Source organism: Oryctolagus cuniculus, chromosome 4 (genome assembly GCF_051225735.1).
Source record: "Oryctolagus cuniculus isolate XC-2025 breed Fujian yellow rabbit chromosome 4, ASM5122573v1, whole genome shotgun sequence".
NCBI classification, from domain to species: domain Eukaryota; kingdom Metazoa; phylum Chordata; class Mammalia; order Lagomorpha; family Leporidae; genus Oryctolagus; species Oryctolagus cuniculus.
Window position 1 is genome coordinate 64,734,010 of NC_142870.1, and position 18,708 is coordinate 64,752,717.

The 18,708-nt window shown below is 38.8% G+C and overlaps 1 protein-coding gene across 1 annotated transcript in view; it reads right to left on the minus strand.

Annotated features, from left to right (window-relative positions):
• Positions 1–18,708, minus strand: part of MORC1 (MORC family CW-type zinc finger 1) — a 218,496-nt gene that overhangs the window by 179,718 nt on the left and 20,070 nt on the right. The window contains exons 5-8 of the mRNA XM_089330742.1: positions 16,970–17,060; positions 15,507–15,615; positions 8,755–8,914; positions 5,801–5,906 (exon numbers count right to left, since the gene is read on the minus strand). Of these exons, the coding sequence (XP_089186868.1) occupies positions 5,801–5,906; positions 8,755–8,914; positions 15,507–15,615; positions 16,970–17,060 (466 nt within the window). The remainder of the gene's footprint in view (positions 1–5,800; positions 5,907–8,754; positions 8,915–15,506; positions 15,616–16,969; positions 17,061–18,708) is intronic.

The window sequence follows — 18,708 nt, forward strand, 5'->3', positions numbered from 1 at the left end:
AGGACAGAGATCCTACATGAGGAGTAAGTACACAGTGACTCCTGTTGTTGACTTTACAAATTGACACTCCTGTTTATGGCATCAGTAATCTCCCTATATTTCAGATCAAATATACATCATCATCATCATTATTTTTAACTTCTACAGGAGAGAAAACAGCTGTATTTGTCTTTCTCTGTCCAGCTTATATCACTTCACATAATGACATGCAGTTCCACCCATTTTCTTGCAAATGTCAGAATTTCATTCTTTTTATATGGCAGAATAATACTCCATTAAGTCTACATACCACATTTTCTTTTTAACTTTAAATTTATGTCTTTATTTTGAGAGGTAAACAGACAAGGACAAAGAGACAGAGAATTCCCATCTGCTGGTATAACCCACAAAGGCCCACAGTGTCAGGGGCTGGGCCCAGTTGAAGCTGGGAGCTGGGAAGTCACCCCAGATCTTCCGTGTGAGTGTCAGGGACCCAACTATTTGGGCTATCACCTGCTGGCTTCCAGTGTGTGCATTATCAGGGAACTTGAATCGGGAGTGAAGCCAGGACTTGAACCCGGTTATGCATATATAAGATGTAGGCATCCCAAGTGGCATCTTAATGTACCATGAAATGCCCATCCCATACATACTCTGTTTTCTCTATCCATTCATCCATCAATGAATAACTATGCTGATTCCGTATCATGGCTATTATTAGTGGTGCTGCAATTGTATTTGTTTTCAAAATTTTGATAACACTTATTTATGCTTAAACAAAATTTTGAAATGTAGAAGTTAATAGGGTTGCAGGTAGGAGGGAAGTTATGGGGGGGAAGCCATTGTAATCCATAAGCTGTACTTTGGAAATTTATATTCATTAAATAAAAGTTAAAAAAAAGAAAAAAAGTTATTTTAACTGACATAAAATTGTAATTATTTATGGGTTACCATGCTATGTTTCAATACACTATACACTGTATAATGTTTAAGCAAGGTAAACATAGATAATTCTTCAAACATTTAACATTTCCTTATGATGAAAACACTCAAAACCCTTTCTTCTTCTAGCTTTTTAATTTAAAAATATATATACAATGTGTTATCATTATCTGTAACCACCCTGCTATGCAACAGAATATCAGAACTTCTTACCTCTATCGAAATATAGCTGAGTACCCATCAGTTAACCTTTCCCTGGCTCTTCCTCTCTACTTTTCTCAGCCTCTGGTAGCCTCTCAACTTTTCAAAATTCCACAAATAACTGGGATTCTGGGGTACTCATATTCCTGTGTCTGGCTTATTTCATTCAACATAATGACCTCCAGTTCCATCCATGTTGTTACAAATGACAAGATTTCATCCTTTTTATGGCTGAACTACATTCTATTTTGCTTATGTACATTTTCTTTATTCAGTCGACAGTAGATGGACATTTATTTTTTTCCACTTCTTGGCTATTGTGAATAGTGCTGCGGTAAATATGGGAGTGCAGATGTCTCTTTGACAGACTGATTTGGATAAATGTCAGTAGTAGGACTGCTGTACCTCATGATAGTTCTATCAAATACATAAAAACTGCACAAAATCACTATTCATCAGTGAAATGCCAATCAAAAGCACAATGAGATAGCCTCTCACTCCAGTTAGATTGCCTATTATCAAAAAGACAAAAGATGGCAAATGATGGCAAGGACATAGAGAAAACAGAACCCTTGCATACTGTTGGTGGGAATGTAAATTAGTGCAGTCATTGTGGAAAACAGGGTGCATTTCCCTAAGAGAACTACTTCGGAAAATTAGTTATGGCATCATCCAGTAAAATGAACCAGGGTTCCCTGGAATAGGGCTGGAATAGGGGAAGTATGTCAAGAACCTTGCATACCTTATGGTCACAGAAGTCTGAAAATATTCAAAAAAGATGGTGACATTTCAAAATAACACCAGAGCCAGTTTCAATAGGCTGTCATTAATAAAGTTAGGACAACTTTGAGCACAAAACTATTACTGACAATTATAACCTTTAGAATAGAAAAGAACCCATGAGACCATCCCATACATAAAAAGAGGAAGAGGAAGAGGATGAATGATAAAATAAGTGTGGTAAAATATAGATTTGGGGCATCTGAGAAAAGGTAGATGAGAAGTCTCCATATTACCTTTGAAAACTTTTGAAAGTGTAAGTTATATCAAAATTGAAAGTTAAGGAGAAAATGGGGTGGGCATTTGGTGCAGCTGTTAAGATGCCACTTGGGATCCCCACATCCCATATCTGAGTATCTGAGTTCAAGTCCTTGCTCCATTTTCTATCCACATTCCTGCTAATGCACACTCAGAGACAGCAGGTGATGATACAAGGACTTGGGTTCCTGCCAGCCACATGGGAAACCAAGATAGAGTTACTGGATCCTGGTTTTGGCCTGATCCAACCCTGGCGGTTATAGAATTTCTCTGTCTTTTAGCTCTACAATAATCTTCCTTCATAAAATCCTATCCTTGTCTTGCAAAGACTTTTCTTATGACTAAGTTATGAAAAGTTTTGTTAAAAAAAAATTTTAAATCCTATGTGATCAATGTTCCAAAGTGAAAGTGTACATGTCCTAGGTAGATTCATTTTCTTTTTGAATTAATTGCCTAAATGGCTTAAAAAGTTTCTGGTTTCATTAAACAATCCAAAAACAGCAAGAACTTTTCCCCAAAACTTAGCTATCAAATTATTCCTCTCATAATGTGTCGCTTTCTCATGTTAGTATTGAAATGCCAAAATACTCTTGCAGATAACTGTTTTCAAATTGGTGCCCAAAACTTTTAAATTGCATGAAATTCTGGTTTGGGAACCAAGTGTTAAGTAGAAGAGCAGGGGCAGTAGGTACGCAGGAAGATAGTAATAGAGGTATCAGTAACAGCGCTGGGCTTCCTTTTCCACCCTGGCAAGTTAATGCTAGCTAACGCATTCCCAGCATTTGTACAACAGCAATTTTTCCCAAAAGAATGCTTTATTCCAAAAGAACTCCAGGAGTAGCCATTCAGTCTAGCAGTTAACACACTGTGTCTCATATCAGAGTACCTGGGTTTCATAATTGCCTCCAGGTCCTAACTAGATTCCTGCTAATGCAGGTGCTGGGAGGCAGGAGGGACAGCTCAAGTCACTGAGTTCCTGCCACCCACCTGAGAGACCTTGAGTTGCTGGTTCTCAGTTTCAGCCTGGCTAAGCTCTGGCCACGGCAGGCGTTTGAGGACTGTACTCAAGGATGGGAGATTTCTCTCTGCTGTTCTCTCTCCTTCCCCCTCCCCCCATCTGCCTCTCAAATAAGTAAACAAACAGAAATTAAAACATGGGGAAAAAACTGTTTCTCTTTAAAAAGTAACAGAAACCCCTAATGTTTTAATTTAAGAAATATATAAGATAAAAGTAGAAAGAAAAATCTAAAAGTATGTTTTCAAATATTAAACTAACTGTGGAAGAAACTTTATAAATTTCACTTCAAGGGCCAGCGCCACGGCTCACTAGGCTAATCCTCCGCCTTGCGGCGCCAGCACACCGGGTTCTAGTCCTGTCCGGGGCGCCGGATTCTGTCCCGGTTGCCCCTCTTCCAGGCCAGCTCTCTGCTGTGGCCAGGGAGTGCAGTGGAGGATGGCCCAAGTGCTTGGGCCCTGCACCCCATGGGAGACCAGGAGAAGTACCTGGCTCCTGCCATCGGATCAGCGCAGTGCGCCGGCCGCAGCGTGCCAGCCGCTGTGGCCATTGGAGGGTGAACCAACGGCAAAGGAAGACCTTTCTCTCTGTCTCTCTCACTGTCCACTCTGCCTGTCAAAAAATAAAAATATAAGAAAAATTTAAAAAAAAATAAATAAAAAAATAAAAAATAAATAAATAAAAATTTCACCTCAAAAGCAAAAGAAAAGACACTCACTATCAACCTGATGTGGTTGAGTCTCATAAGACCACACTGTCTAGTGTTATAACTGTTGGCTATTTGCCTTTCAAATAAATGAAAAATAAATCTTTAAAAATTTTTTAAACACCTCAGTAACATTTTTCATATTGAAATTGTAGGGGTAGATTAGGACACCTGTATCTCATATTGTAGTAACTGGGTTCAATTCCCAGTTCTGGCTCTTGACTCCAGATTCCTGCTAATGCAGATTCTGGGAGGCAGTGTGATGACTTAAGAAATTAAGTTCTTGCCACGCACATGGGAGGCCTGGATTGAATTACTGGATCCTGGTTTTAGCCCCAGCCCAGCCCTAGACATTGTGAGCATATATGGAATTAACCAGCAAATGAAAGTTGTCTCTGTCTCCAAAGTGTGTGGGGGGTGAGGAGAAAAGGGAGAGAAGAAAGGAAAGAAAAAGAAAAGATGGAAGGAAAATGAAACAAAAGAAAAGGAAAAATAAAAAGGGAAGGGAAGGGAAGGGAAGGGAAGGGAAGGGAAGGGAAGGGAAGGGAAGGGAAGGGAAGGGAAGGGAAAAAGAAAAACAAGAAAAGAAAAAAGAGAGAGAGGCTGAAGTTGTGGCACAGCCAAACCCAGGCATCCCATATAGCCACTGCTTCAAGTCCTGACTGCTCCATTCCCAGTCCAGCTCCCTGCTAATGTATCAGGGAGGGGAACAGAAGATGGCCCAAGTACCTGGGCCCTTGCCACCCATGTAGGAGACCTGGATGGAGTTCCAGACTCCTGTCTTCAAGCATGGCCCAGCCCTGGCCATTGCAGCCATTTGGGAGTGAACCAGCAGGTGGAAGATCTCTCTTTGTCTCTCCCTCTTTCTCTGTCATGCTGCCTTTGAAATAAATAAATGTTTTAAAAAGCAAGTAATAAGAAACAGAGAAAGAGGGAGAGAAAAGGTGAGAAGGGATGAAAGGAAGGAGGGGGAAAAGGAAGAGGAAAAGAAGAAATAAAGAAATTCGGATTTTTTTGATACGCTGAATTAAGCAAAACAAAATTCACTTGATCTTTCTTTTACTTTTCTCAATGTGGCTATTTTTTAGAAAATTTAATATTAAACATGTCACTCATATTTGTAGCCCTCATTATATATCTACTGGGCACTGGCCTCTATAATGAATCATAATGTATTAAATTACCTTTAAAATCTCTTCTAGCACTGACACTAAGAAACTGTACATTCAAGCTAGTAATTCTTAAATAGAATTACTTCATATAAGCCTAGCTTTTGTCATTACTTCATTCTTCTTTCACATTTTTTTCACCCAGGCCTTTTAGTATCTTCTCATTCTACCTCCCACACATCCCTAACAGCAAGGAGAAATTAATGTGTCAACTTACTTACTGATAAACTGCAAAGTGCAGTTCACTGGGTCATTCTAGACAGATAATAAAATTGACATTTTGTCATATTCCTTTTTGCTTCACACTATCCTAATTTCTGTTCATTTTTAACCATCTTTAACAAGCAATGAACCCCGTGAGCTCTTTTCAGATTTATTTAATATTTACAAAATAGAAGTTACAGTCTTAGAGAACTGTAGATGTCTTATATTCCAGTGACTAGCAAATACGCTGGCATGGTTAATCACCTGGGGAACATTCGAAAAACATGGATCCCCAGGCTGAATGTTTGGGAATTCTGGCTCAGTCACTCTGGATGGGACCCAAGATCCTGTATTTCCTAAGATTCCCAGGTCACTTTGAAACTTAGATAAAGTTTGGGAACCACTGGTTTAACCTAACCTGATCTGTGACTGGGGTGAAATGAATTATCCCAGTGCTGAGGCCCACAGGCCCCAGACCTGCACACAGCACTGCTGACGGTAGCTCACTGCCATTAACAGACATTACAAAAAATACACATTACTCACTCCTCAAGAGCCCCAGTCATCAGTATATCTTCCTTGTCAGTTTTAACATCCAACTCTGGTTCTCCACTAAGCAGGAGCTTCAAGTTATATATAACCAGCAATGTACCTGGTAGAAAAATAGATGTTTGTCTTGTCAGCATTTTAAATACACCAAATGCAAGTCATTGTGCTAGCATCTCATCTATAGAACTGAGTCTACTATATATCAAATTTCCTATTATATTTCAGTAAATAGTATATTTAGATAAGATCCAAGACATGATCATATCTTGTGAGCGTGTCAAATTCCATCCTCTGCCAGAGTGCTGAGTTTCTATAGTATGTTTATTCTTATTACTATTGAATTCATTATAAGTTTTTCAATGTGGATTCTTAAATTTTAGCACTCTTCATAATTTACATTATGAAAATTGTTGGAGCCAGATCCAAATTTGAATTATAGGTAAATAGCCCATTAGAGGAACTGAAATAAACACTTATAATAAAAGATGAATTTTAAAATGTTCAAATATGAAAGACTGCTTTTAGACTCCATAGCAGATGTCGGCAAACACTTTCTGTAAGAGTTAGATAGTAAATGTTCCACGCTTTGCAGGCCATACAGTGTCTGTCACAACTGCTCACAATTCAACTCTGCCACTATAGTATGACAGCAGCCACAGAGAATATGCAAATTAATGAATGCTGCTGTGTTCCAATAAAACTTTGTTTCCAAAAATAGATACTGGGCCAAACACTACCTGCGATAAAGTTTTCTGACATGTGCTCCATCTCATAGTTAACAAAACTTTCCAAATACTTTAAGAAGTTGATTACTTTATGAAGATAAATAAGATGATCGCAGAAATTAAAAGAACAACTCAATATACTGTTTATGGTGCTTCTTTAACACATAGAACAGTTTAGTGGCCAAGAACACGCAGTGTGGAGCCTAAATGCTTCAGTTTAAATTCTGGATCTTCGTTTACTAGTGCGCTGATCTCAGGTAAGTTCTCTAACCTCTCTAAACCTAAGTTTTCCTGTTTATACAGTGAAGCTCAGTGGAATTCTTTCAAGGGTTCCTTGACTTAACTTTTATAAAGCACTTGGGAAAGTGTTCAGAAAATAGAAAATGCTTCACCAGTATTTCTATGAGTATTTCACATTTCCCTGTTAAATATAGAGTGGGAATAAGAGAGGGAGGAGATGTACAGTTTGGACAAGCTCCATCAGACTTACCCCTAATGGTAGAGTTAGAAACGCGCTAGGGGATTCCAATTCAATCCCATCAAGATGGCATGTACCAATGCCATCTCACTAGTCAAAGCAATCAGTTTCAGTTCATAGTTGATCATAATGATAGGATTAAGTGTCAAAGGGATCACATAAACAAGACCAGTGTCTGAAAATACTAACTGATAGAATTAAAAAGGAGAGAACAATCCAACATGGGAAGCAGGATACACAGCAGACTCATAGAATGGCAGATGTCCTAAACAGCCTCAGAATCAGCCCTTAAGACATTCAGATCTGGCTGAAGAGCCCATGAGAGTATTTTAGGCATGGAATGCCAAGACACTCTGAAAAAAAAAAAAAGACCTAAATGAAAGATCCCTGTGAGTGAGATCCCAGCGGAAAGAACAGGCCATCAAGGAAGGAGGTATCTTTCTCTGAAGGGAGGAGAGAACTTCCACTTTGACTATGACCTTTCCTAAATAAGATCGGAGTTGGCGAACTCAAGAGGCTTCCATAGCCTTGGCAACTCATGACAAGAGCCTTGGGTGATTACTGATGTCATAAATAAGAGTGTCAATTGTTAAATCAACAACAGGAGTCACTGTGTACTTACTCTTCATGTAGGATCTCTGTCCTTAATGTGTTGTACTATGTGAATTAATGGTATAACTAGTACTTGAACAGTACTTTATACTTTATGTTTCTGTGTGGGTGCAAACTGTTGAAATCTTTACTTAATATATACTAAATCGATCTTCTGTATATAAAGAGAATTGAAAATGAATCTTGATGTGAATGGAATGGGAGAGGAAGTGGGAGATGGGATGGTTGCAGGTTGGAGGGTGGTTATGGGGGGAAAAAGCTGCTATAATCCAAGAGTTGTACTTTGGAAATTTATATTTATTAAATAAAAGTTTAAAAAAGAAATAAACCAAGAGACTCCATTAACTGTCCTTAAAATACACTGTGTATATGAGTGAAAAAAATTACCATGGTTTTTCTTCTATGATAATTGGAAAGAGATGACTTAAAACATAACCTTTCAACAAAATGCCAAAATAAGATCTCAAGTCAGAAACAAATATCTCACAATTTCACTATAAACATTACATATATCAAAGCATTGCAAAAAGTGGCATGCACATAGCTTTCTCTCAAGTAGGGCTCTTTTCACTTTAGATATTAAAAATACTGAGCTGGGATAAAAACTGGTACTAGAAAACATCAGCAAACATAGTTCATCCCACAGTATGTTTAGCAGGAACTGAGTGGAGGCTAAAACATTGGGCAAATATCTGTTAATTTTGAGAAAAATGTCTATGAAACTTTTGCTCACTTTGTGCTGCAGAAACATGGGGTCATTATTTTCTACATCATTAAGTCTCTTATAAACCAGTCTCAGATGGTAGAATAAGTATCTCCTAACCATGCCCTATGGTGCAAGGACTGTGAAGTCCCTGCGGTCGTAACTTGGATCATCGTCTTCTCCTCCAGTTCCACAAAGCTCACGAAAGTATCACACTTTATTCCAGTATCAGGGATGTTTCAAACTCATGTTTGGTTTCTCTTAAGGTAAAACTCATATGTATAAAATGAATGATTGCTCCCATGTGATATCCTACATGAGATTATTAATACAAAAAATACGTGTGTGTGTGCGTGCGCGCGCATGTAGTACCTTTCATAAGGTACTTTAAATAAAAACTTCCATCAAAATTTCAGAGTTTTGATGATCTTACCACATTTTCCATAAATCACATCAAACTGCCGCATCAATTCAGCTTCAGTTTTAAATGGAGAGTATTTATAAATGATAGACAATTCCACTGAGAATTTTTGAGGATCATCTGCAATAGATTTTCTGGAACTTGTTAACCATGAAGGCATTGGAACTACAACCTACAAAACAATGCACATCAGTTTATTATGAAATTCACAAAAACCATCATCTTTTAGCTCTGAACAACTATTTAATGCAGATTATAAAACACAAAGTTAAACGTTTATTTTCCTTATGTATTCTACTTTTACAATGAATACACAGAACAGATAAGTATAAAGAACTTTATTTTAAAATGCTCCATTGTGGAATATGAAGATAGATGGGGTCATCTGCAGCTCCCTCTTGAAAGATGGTAAGAGTGGCAGGAGATACCTTTCACCTTACACAAAAATTCACTCAACATGGATTAAAGACATAAATCTATGACCCAACACCATCAAATTGCTAGAGAGCATTGGTAAAACCCTGCAAGATTTAGGTACCAGAAAGACTTCTTGGAAAATACACCAGAAGCACAGGCAGTCAAAACCAAAATTAACATGTGAGATTGCATCAAATTGAGAAGTTTCCGTACTGCAAAAGAAACAGTCAGGAGAGTGAAGAGGCAACCGACAGAAAGGGAAAAAATATTTGCGAACTATGCAACAGATAAAGGTTTGATAACCAGAATCTACAAAAAAATCAAGAAACTCCACGACATCAAAACAAACTGAAGAGATAGGCCAAGGACCTCAATAGACATTTTTCAAAAGAGGAAATCCACATGGCCAACAGGCACATGAAAAAATGTTCAAGATCACTAGCAATCAGGGAAATGCAAATCAAAACCACAATGAGGTTTCACCTCACCCCAGTTAGAATGGCTCACATACAGAAATCTACCAACAATAGATGCTGGAGAGGATGTGGGGAAAAAGGGACACTAACCCACTGTTGGTGGGAATGCAACCTGGTTAAGCCACTATGGAAGTCAGTCTGGAGAGTCCTCAGAAACCTGAATATAACCCTACCATTCAACCCAGCCATACCACTCCTTGGAATTAACCCAAAGGAAATTAAATTGGCAAACAAAAAAGCTGTCTGCACATTAATGTTTATTGCAGCTCAATTCACAATAGCTAAGACCTGGAACCAACCCAAATGCCCATCAACAGTAGACTGGATAAAGAAATTATGGGACATGTACTCTATAGAATACTATACAGCAGTCAAAAACAATGAAACCCAGTCATTTACAACAAGATGGAGGAATTTGGAAAACATCATGCTGAGTGAAATAAGCCAGTCCCAAAAGGACAAATATCATATGTTCTCCCTGATTGGCGACAACTAACTGAGCACCAAAGGGGAAACTTGTTGAAGTGAAATAGACACTATGAGAAACAGTGACTTGATCAGCTCTTGTCTGACAGTTGATGTACAATGTAATACTTTATCCATTTTAGTTTTTTGTTGTTGTTGTTGTTCTAGTACTATTGGTTGAACTCTGCAATTAACACACAATTATTCTTAGGTGTTTAAATTTTAACTGAAAAGTGATCCCTGTTAGGAATTTGGAAAACATTATGCTGAGTGAAATAAGCCAGTCCCAAAGGGACAAATATCATATGTTCTCCCTGATAGGTGACAACTAACTGAGCACCAAAAAGGAAACCTGTTAAAGTGAAATGAACACTATGAGAAACAGTGCCTTGATCAGCCCTTGCCCTGACTGTTGATGAACAACTTAATACATGATCCCTTTTAGTATTTTTTTTGTTTGTTCTACTTAATACTTTTGGTTGAATATTGTAATCAATAACTATTCTTAAGTGTTGAAACTTAACTGAAAAGTGATCCCTGTTACATATAAGAGTGAGAATAAGAGAGGGAAGAGATGTGCAATTCGGGACATGCTCAAGCTGACATACTTCAAACAGCGGAGTTAGAAACATACTAGGGGATTCCAATTCAATCCCATCAGGTTGGCATGTACTGATGCCATCTCACTAGTCCCAGTGATCAATTTCTGTTCACAATTGATTGTAATGATAGTACTAAGAGCCAAAGGGAGCACATAAACAAGACCAATGTCTGCTAATACTAGCTGATAGAATAAAAAAGGGAGAGAACGATCCAACATGGGAAGCGGGATACACAGCAGACTCATAGAATGGCAGATGTCCTAAATAGCACTCTGGCCTCAGAATCAGCCCTTAAGGCATGCAGATCTGGCTGAAAAGCCCATGAGAGTATTACAGGCATGGAAATCCAAAACACTCTGGCAAAAAAAAAAAAAAAAAAGAAACACCTAAATGACAGATCTCCGAGAGAGAGATCCCAGTGGAAAGAATGGGTCATCAAAGAAGGAGGTACCTTTCTCTGAAGGGAGGAGAGAACTTCTACTTTGACTACGACCTTGTCTAAATGTGATCAGAGTTGGTGAACTCAAAAGGCTTCCATAGCCTTGGCAACTCATCACAAGAGCCTAGGGTGATTACTGATGCCATAAACAAGAGTGTCAATTTGTTAAGTCAACAACAGGAATCACTGTGCACTTACTCCTCATGTAGGATCTCTGTCCTTAATGTGCTGTACATTGTGATTTAATGCTATAATGAGTACTCAAACAATATTTTTCACTTTGTGTTTCTATGTGGGTGCAAACTGTTGAAATCTTTACTTCATATGTGCTAAACTGATCTTCTGTATATAAAGAAAATCGAAAATGAATCTGGATGTGAATGGAAGGGGAGAGGGAATGGGAAAGGGGAGGGTTGCGGGTGGGAGGGAAGTTATGGGGGGAAAGCCACTGTAATCCAAAAATTGTACTTTGGAAATTCATATTCAGTAAATAAAAGTTAAAAAAAAAAGAGTGGCAGGAGAACAACCACATTTCAAGTTACTAAGCAAGAGAGGAGCTGGTACGTTCCAAACACAAAGGAAAGACTACTTGCTTGGTTTGACAGTTTTACACTGCATATGTGTGTTGAAATATTACATTGTACATGATAAAAATCTACAAGTATGACACAGCATTAAAATTTTTAATAAAATAATTTAAGAAACAAGTTGTAAAGCAGATGACAGAGAACTCAAGAAAAACCATCCAAAGCTCATGGCAGAAGAGGGATCTGACTTGCAATTCAGAATTCCTTCCCAGAAAGGCTCACAGGTTAAAGCAAGACATCAGAGGCAGCATCTATATCCCTATCTGGCAACAGCACTTCCCCAGAGACCCTGGATATTTATTCTCTGGCAAGAGTCAAAGCCTTTCTGGACAGGAGGATAGAACAGGCATGGTTCTGGGGTCCAGAAGACAGTAGGAGACTTCTCCAAATAAATCTCACCAGCCTAGACGGAAAGTCAAAAAAAATTCCACTAAGGTTCCCCCTACAAGACAGTCCAGTTAGCTTACATTATTGTGCCATTCACCACTAGCAAGCCCCACCCATATTCTCAGAATTTTCAATCAGTATGTTATTGGACTAATCTTAAAGTGCTCAGGATTAACAGAATCAAGAGGTAGATGGAGACTAATCAAACAAGCAGAAACAAAACTTATGGAAACAGAAACCCTCAGAGGAAGAAGCAAATTTCAACAGAAAAAAATCAATCATTGCTAATATCCTTAGAGCTATCAACTATTGTATTATGAAATAAGAACTAGGTATCTCTGAATAAGAAATCAGAACTAGCTATTTTCTGAGAGAATAAAAATCTTGGAAATTACAAATACAATCACAGAAAAAAATCTATTAAAGGGTTTGAAGATAAATGGTAACTAAAAAACAGGAGAGAAAGGTTGAAAAATTAAGGAACAATTCTAAGAGCTAAGGAAACAAGATTTACAAAAAGAGAGAAAAAATCATGTGGATGGAAGAAAATCACCAAAAGTTCTATTCGAGAATTGAAGCATCTGAGTCTCTAGAGTGAAAAGGTTCAACAAGTTCCTTGCACAACGGATTTCAACAGACAGCACCAAGGCAAAAAACTGTAATGAGACAGAACACTGAGGACTAAGAAGACTCTTTTGATGTTCAAAGAGTAGAGGATGAAGAAAAAAAAAAAAGAAAAAAACAGGCCATATACAAGATTAAGGAATTAAGATGACTTCAGACTTCTCACTAATATTAGATAATGAAACAATGTCTTTAGACTCTTGAAGGAAAATGAACTGTAGCCTAGAAATAATGCCAAACAAAATTCACTGAATGTGAAGTTAGAACTGGAATATTTTATTACATGCGAGATCTCATTTCGCTTCCCATGAACCTTTGCTCAGGAAGTCACTGGAGAATATGTTGCACCAAGAAAAAGAGAGAGCTTTGATAAAAGACATGAAACTTAGAATCTGACAATAGGTAAGAAGGGAGGGGAATCATCAGAATGGTGACAGGTGCAGATTCCAGATCCCAAGATGAAATCTGAACATCAGCCATGGAGAGCAAAAGTGTGGACTGCAGCAGATTAGCAAAAAGAAAGGAAGGTGAGACTGGGGTTAACATAGCAATGCAAACATAGAAAATCAAGCAAACACTCAGTGACAGGGATAAGTACACAAAAACCTAAGCAGTCAACTATTAATTTCAGGATAAATAAAAGAGTTGTGCATTGAAAGGAAAAATAATAGATATGATACAATACTAGTACTAACTGATAGAATAAAAAAGGGAGAGAAAAACCCAACATGGGAAGCAGGATACACAGCAGACTCATAGAAGGGCAGATGTCCTAAATAGCACTGTGGCCTCAGAATCAGCCCTTAAGGCATTCAGATCTGGCTGAAGAGCCCATGAGAGTATTTTAGGCATGGAAAGCCAAGACACTCTGAAAAAAAAAAAAAAAGCCCTAAATGAAAGATCCCTGTGAGTGAGATCCCAGTAGAAAGAACGGGGCATCAAAGAAGGAGGTACCTTTCTCTGAAGGGAGGAGAGAACTTCCACTTTGACTATGACCTTTCCTAAATAAGATCGAAGTCAGCGAACTCAAAAGGCTTCCATAGCCTTGGCAACTCATGACAAGAGCCCAGGGAGATTACTGAAGCCATAAACAAGAGTGTCAAATTGTTAAATCAACAACAGGAGTCACTGTGTACTTACTCCTCATGTGGGATCTCTGTCCTTTATGTGTTGTCCAATGTGAATTAATGCTATTACTAGTACTGAAACAGTATTTTACACTTTATGTTCTGTGTGGGTGCAAACTGATGAAATCTTTATTTAATATATGCTAAACTGATCTTCTGTATATAAAGAGAATTGAAAATGAATCTTGATGTGAATGGAATGGGAGAGGGAGCGGGAGATGGGAGGGTTGTGGGTGAGAGGGAAGTTATGGGGGGGAGCCATTGTAATCCATAAGCTAAACTTTGGAAATTTATATTTACTAAATAAAAGTTAAAAAAAAAGAAAAAAAAGAAATTAGATTGTATATTCTAATTATGTGCCTACTAAAACTGGCACAACCAAAATTACAGTGGTGCTATGTTGAGAGTGAATGATTGGATTTCTGTGTATATGTAATAAGATGAGAGAAAGGAAAAGATCCTTTTTTAGATGTGGGGGCTAACAGATGATGTCTGAAATTCAAGAAATAGCAATACAAGCGTGCTATTTAGAGATACACAGGTAAATATTAAAAGAATCCATTTACATTATTGTAAGCAGCTGCTTCTATGGAAATGGAATGTATACATTGTTTTTAATTAAAATTTTAAAAAGTAAAAGGCATAATTTAGGAAAGTTGTAAGCTCAGATTTAGCCCAAGATCCCATGCCCCTTACATACGCAAAATAAAACACGAATGCTCAAAGTATCACTTTTTTTCGGGTAAGGTTCCCCACTCAGCTACTCTTGCTGCCCACACACCACTGCTGGGGAGTCCCACCCCTCCGCTGGCAGCCTCACACCTCCATATTACACCCCCAAAACTCCATGTGCATTCCCAGGTCTAGACTGGTTACACCAGGCCATTTGTCTCCACACACCAGCCCCAGCTGCAAATTTTACTGGCCACTTGAGGTTCTCTGATCTTTCTGTCCATACCATTGCTTTTGACAATATGGTGACAATTCATCGAACAGTATTCTTTTGTTTATGTAAATCATTGCATGCATGCCACATTTTGTGAAAAGGCTGAAAACTCTTTCATGGTCTCATGGTCTTCTGGGTTTCTACTTTCCACAGAGTGCATCCAGTGCTGGGGCAGTAGTAGTTACTCAACATGTGCTTCTTTTGTGAAATTACAACTGATGTTCATAACAGTAAAACTCAGGCATTATAACTTAATAAAGGTCTGGATGAGCAAATGAGAGTTGAACTACAGTTATAGTTTTAACTCTAATTTGCATTGTTTCTTTATATTTTATACTCTAAGTTTTTGACTCCAATATACTTTTCACTTCAATATATTTTTAAAATGATAATCCATTTAAGAACAAGTAAGGAAGGAATTTTTAGACATCTTCTTTAAGTCCTTTGTGCTAGGGCAGCCTCTTATTCTGAGAGATTTGAGTACTTGGATAATGAAAATAAACTTCTCATTAAAGGGACACAACAGTCCTCCCATGACCCCAGAAGGTCTGGTAACTCTCTCTCTATTTATCAAGCATATTCCTAAAGATCTAAATAATAATCAGAATGAACCCATGACAGACTTCACCTCCTGAGAGGGCAAATTAAAACACCACTGATTCCATGGGAACAGAAGGAAACCCTCAAATCTTACCTCACTAAGGCCTTCTCTTTCACAAAATGTCTGAGAAAAAAACACACATGTCATTGTTTCTTCCTTCTTTGTAAAAAGAATAAAGTCTTTTCCAATCCTCATGGACCCACTATATGAAAAATGAAGAACATAATGGTTTATATCTCAAACACTGAAAAAGAAGAAACAGGTAGGCATCCTATTATATACTGTAACAAATTATCCTTTTCAATAACCCCAACTTTGCTGATCTACCATGAAGAGGGCACAAGTAGTATTCTTATGCGTAAAGTGGAACAGACAATTTGGAATGGATCCAGCCCCACACTCCTGCTTTAGACATGGCTTCTGGAGACAAGGTTGCACCCAGGGCTCAAAAGAACAGCTGTCTGGTCCTACAAGGAGCCACACAGATGAACCACATGTCCTTGTTTTCCCTGAGGCAAACTACAAAAAATAAATAAATAAAAATAAAAACTAAAGACAAACCACCAAGCCTTAAATATGCTTTGAGAATTAAGACAGCATGGAGATGCAACTAAGTTGTTGAAGTCCACAAGCACTGCTTCAGCAATCCCTAAAAGACTTCTCTTCCTACCGTATGTGAGAATTAATTTTAAAATTTTGTAAAGATCCAAGTCAAGTCAGAAATGGGTAGTGGGGGAGGGGAGTGGTATGTAGAATTGTGGCACAGTTGGTAAAGCTGCTGCCTGCAAGGCAGGTGTCCCTGGTGGGCAACAGTTTTGTCCTGCCTGCTCACCTTCCTAAACAGCTCCCTGAAGATAGGAAGTAGAAGAAAAGAAGTGGGCCCCTGCCACTCACATGGCAAACCTGGCTTCAGCCTGGCCCAGCCCTGGCCATTGTGGCCATCTGAGGAGTAAACCAGCAGATGGAAGATCTCTCTCTCTCTCTCTCTCTCTCTCTCTCTCTCCCTTTCTCTCTCTCTGTCTCACTCTGACATTCATATAAATAAATAAATCTTTCCCAAAAAAGGCAGCCAATGTTGTAGCACAGCTGGTTAAGCTGCCTCCTGTGACACCTATATCCCATACAGAAAACAGTCTGGGTCCCAGCTGCTCCACTTCCCATCCACTTCCCTGCTAATGCAACTGGGAAAGCAACAGAAGATGGCCCAAGTGCTCTGGCTCCTGCAACCCATGTGGGAGACGCGGATGGAGCTCCACACTCCTGGCTTTGGCCTGGACCAGCCTCAGCCTTTGCAGCACATGGAGAGTAAAGGACAGGATAGGAGATTTCTCTCTCTCTTTCTCTCTCTCTGTCTCTCTTTCTCTGTCCTCTGCCTTTCAAATAAATACATTTTTTAAAAAAATGAGTATCAGGATGCAGAAAATATGAGAGGTCCTTTCCCCAAGTTCATATTTTTTAAAGCTTCACACAATTTAATCATTCTATTAAGACTGTCTTTAACTAAATATTGTTCTCAATAGAGATAAGATATGTGTTAAAAGGGGAAAAATACTCACCTTTTAAGACCATTGCCATACTGCCCAATGAACTTCATGGTAGACAACCGTTTCTTGGATGTTCCAAAGTATATGATGTCTGAAGCTTCTTCTGTAATTGACAGAGGCTTTTTAAATGATTGATTAGGGACAGTCTCTGACATCAGCCTGACGTCCACTCATCAAGACTTCACGTGTCTCAGGATATTAGGATAAGTCTACAGCTGTTACATTAGGTTATAGACAAGGAGTCTTGCCAGGTTCTACAATCTAAAGCATGATCTTTATGGTATTAAATTGAAGGTCAGAAGATGTAACCATGTGACCTTGGGTAGAATTTAAAACTCTGCACCTTGGGACTAGGGCGGTGGTGTAGCAGGGAAAGCCACTGCCTGTGACGCCAGCAATCCCATATGGGTGCCAGTTTGTGTCCTACCTGCTCCACTTCTGATCCAGCTCCCTGCTAATGTCCTGGAAAGAGCAGTAGAAGATGGCCCAAGTGTTTGGGGCCCTGTCACCCATATGGCAGACCCAGAAGAAGCTTCTGGCTTCTAGCTTTGGCCTGGCCTAGTGTTGGCTGTTGTGATCATCTAGGGAGTGAGGCCACAGACAGACAATCTCTGTCTCTGTCTCTCCCTCTCTATATATCTCTGACTTTCAAAACCAATCAATCAATCTTTAAAAAAGTAAAAAGAAAACCTCTAAGACTTAATTTTCTTCCCTCTAAAAGTAAATTACTGGGAATAGGCATTTATCCTAGTGACTAAGACACTTGTGTCCCACATCAGAATGCCTGGATTCAATTCCCAGTTCTGGGGCCTCATTCCAGCAACATAGACCTCAGAAGGCAGTGATGACAGCTCAAATAATTGGGTTCCTGCCATCCATACTGAAGAGCTCAACTGCACTCTCATCTCCTAGTTCTATCCCAGGCCCAGCCCCAGTCATTGCAAGCAATTGGGAGTGAAATGTGAATTTGCATGTTCTTCCTCTCCCTCTCCCTCTTCTTTTCCCTCTCCCTCAGCTTCTCCCTTGTGTATGTTGATCTGTCTGTCTCTCTGCCTCTCAAATGAATAGAAAATTATAATAATTGTTTTAAAAAACCCAAAGGGTACTATTAACATTTATTTAGTATCACAGAGTTCCTGATGGAGATAAACGAAACAAATTAAATGAGATGATAGAGTTGTGAAACTTTGAACTCTACTCTTGGCACCTGAAAAGCACTAGTGAATGGTTAAGTGTTACAAATATTTGCATCACAGACTCATAGAATGGCAGATGTCCTAAACAGCACTCTGGCCTCAGAAAAAGCCTTAAGGCATTCAGATCTGGCTGAAAAGCCCATGAGAGTATTTTAGGCATGGAAAGCCAAGACACTGTGGCAAAAAAAAAAAAAACAACAACCAACCACCTATATGAAAGATCTCTGTGAGTGAGATCTCGGTGGAAAGAACAGGTCATCAAAGAAGGAGGTACCTTTCTCTGAAGGGAGGAGAGAACTTCTACTTTGACTATGACTTTGTCTAAATATGATCAGAGTCAGCGAAATCAAAAGGCCTCCATAGCATTGGCAACTCATGACAAGAGCCTAGGGTGATTACTGAAGCCATAAACAAGAGTGTCAAATTGTTAAGTCAATAACAGGAGTCACTGTGCACTTACTCCCCATGTAGGATCTCTGTCCTTAATGTGCTATACATTGTGATTTAATGCTATAACTAGTACTCAAACAGTATTTTTCACTTTGTGTTTCTGTG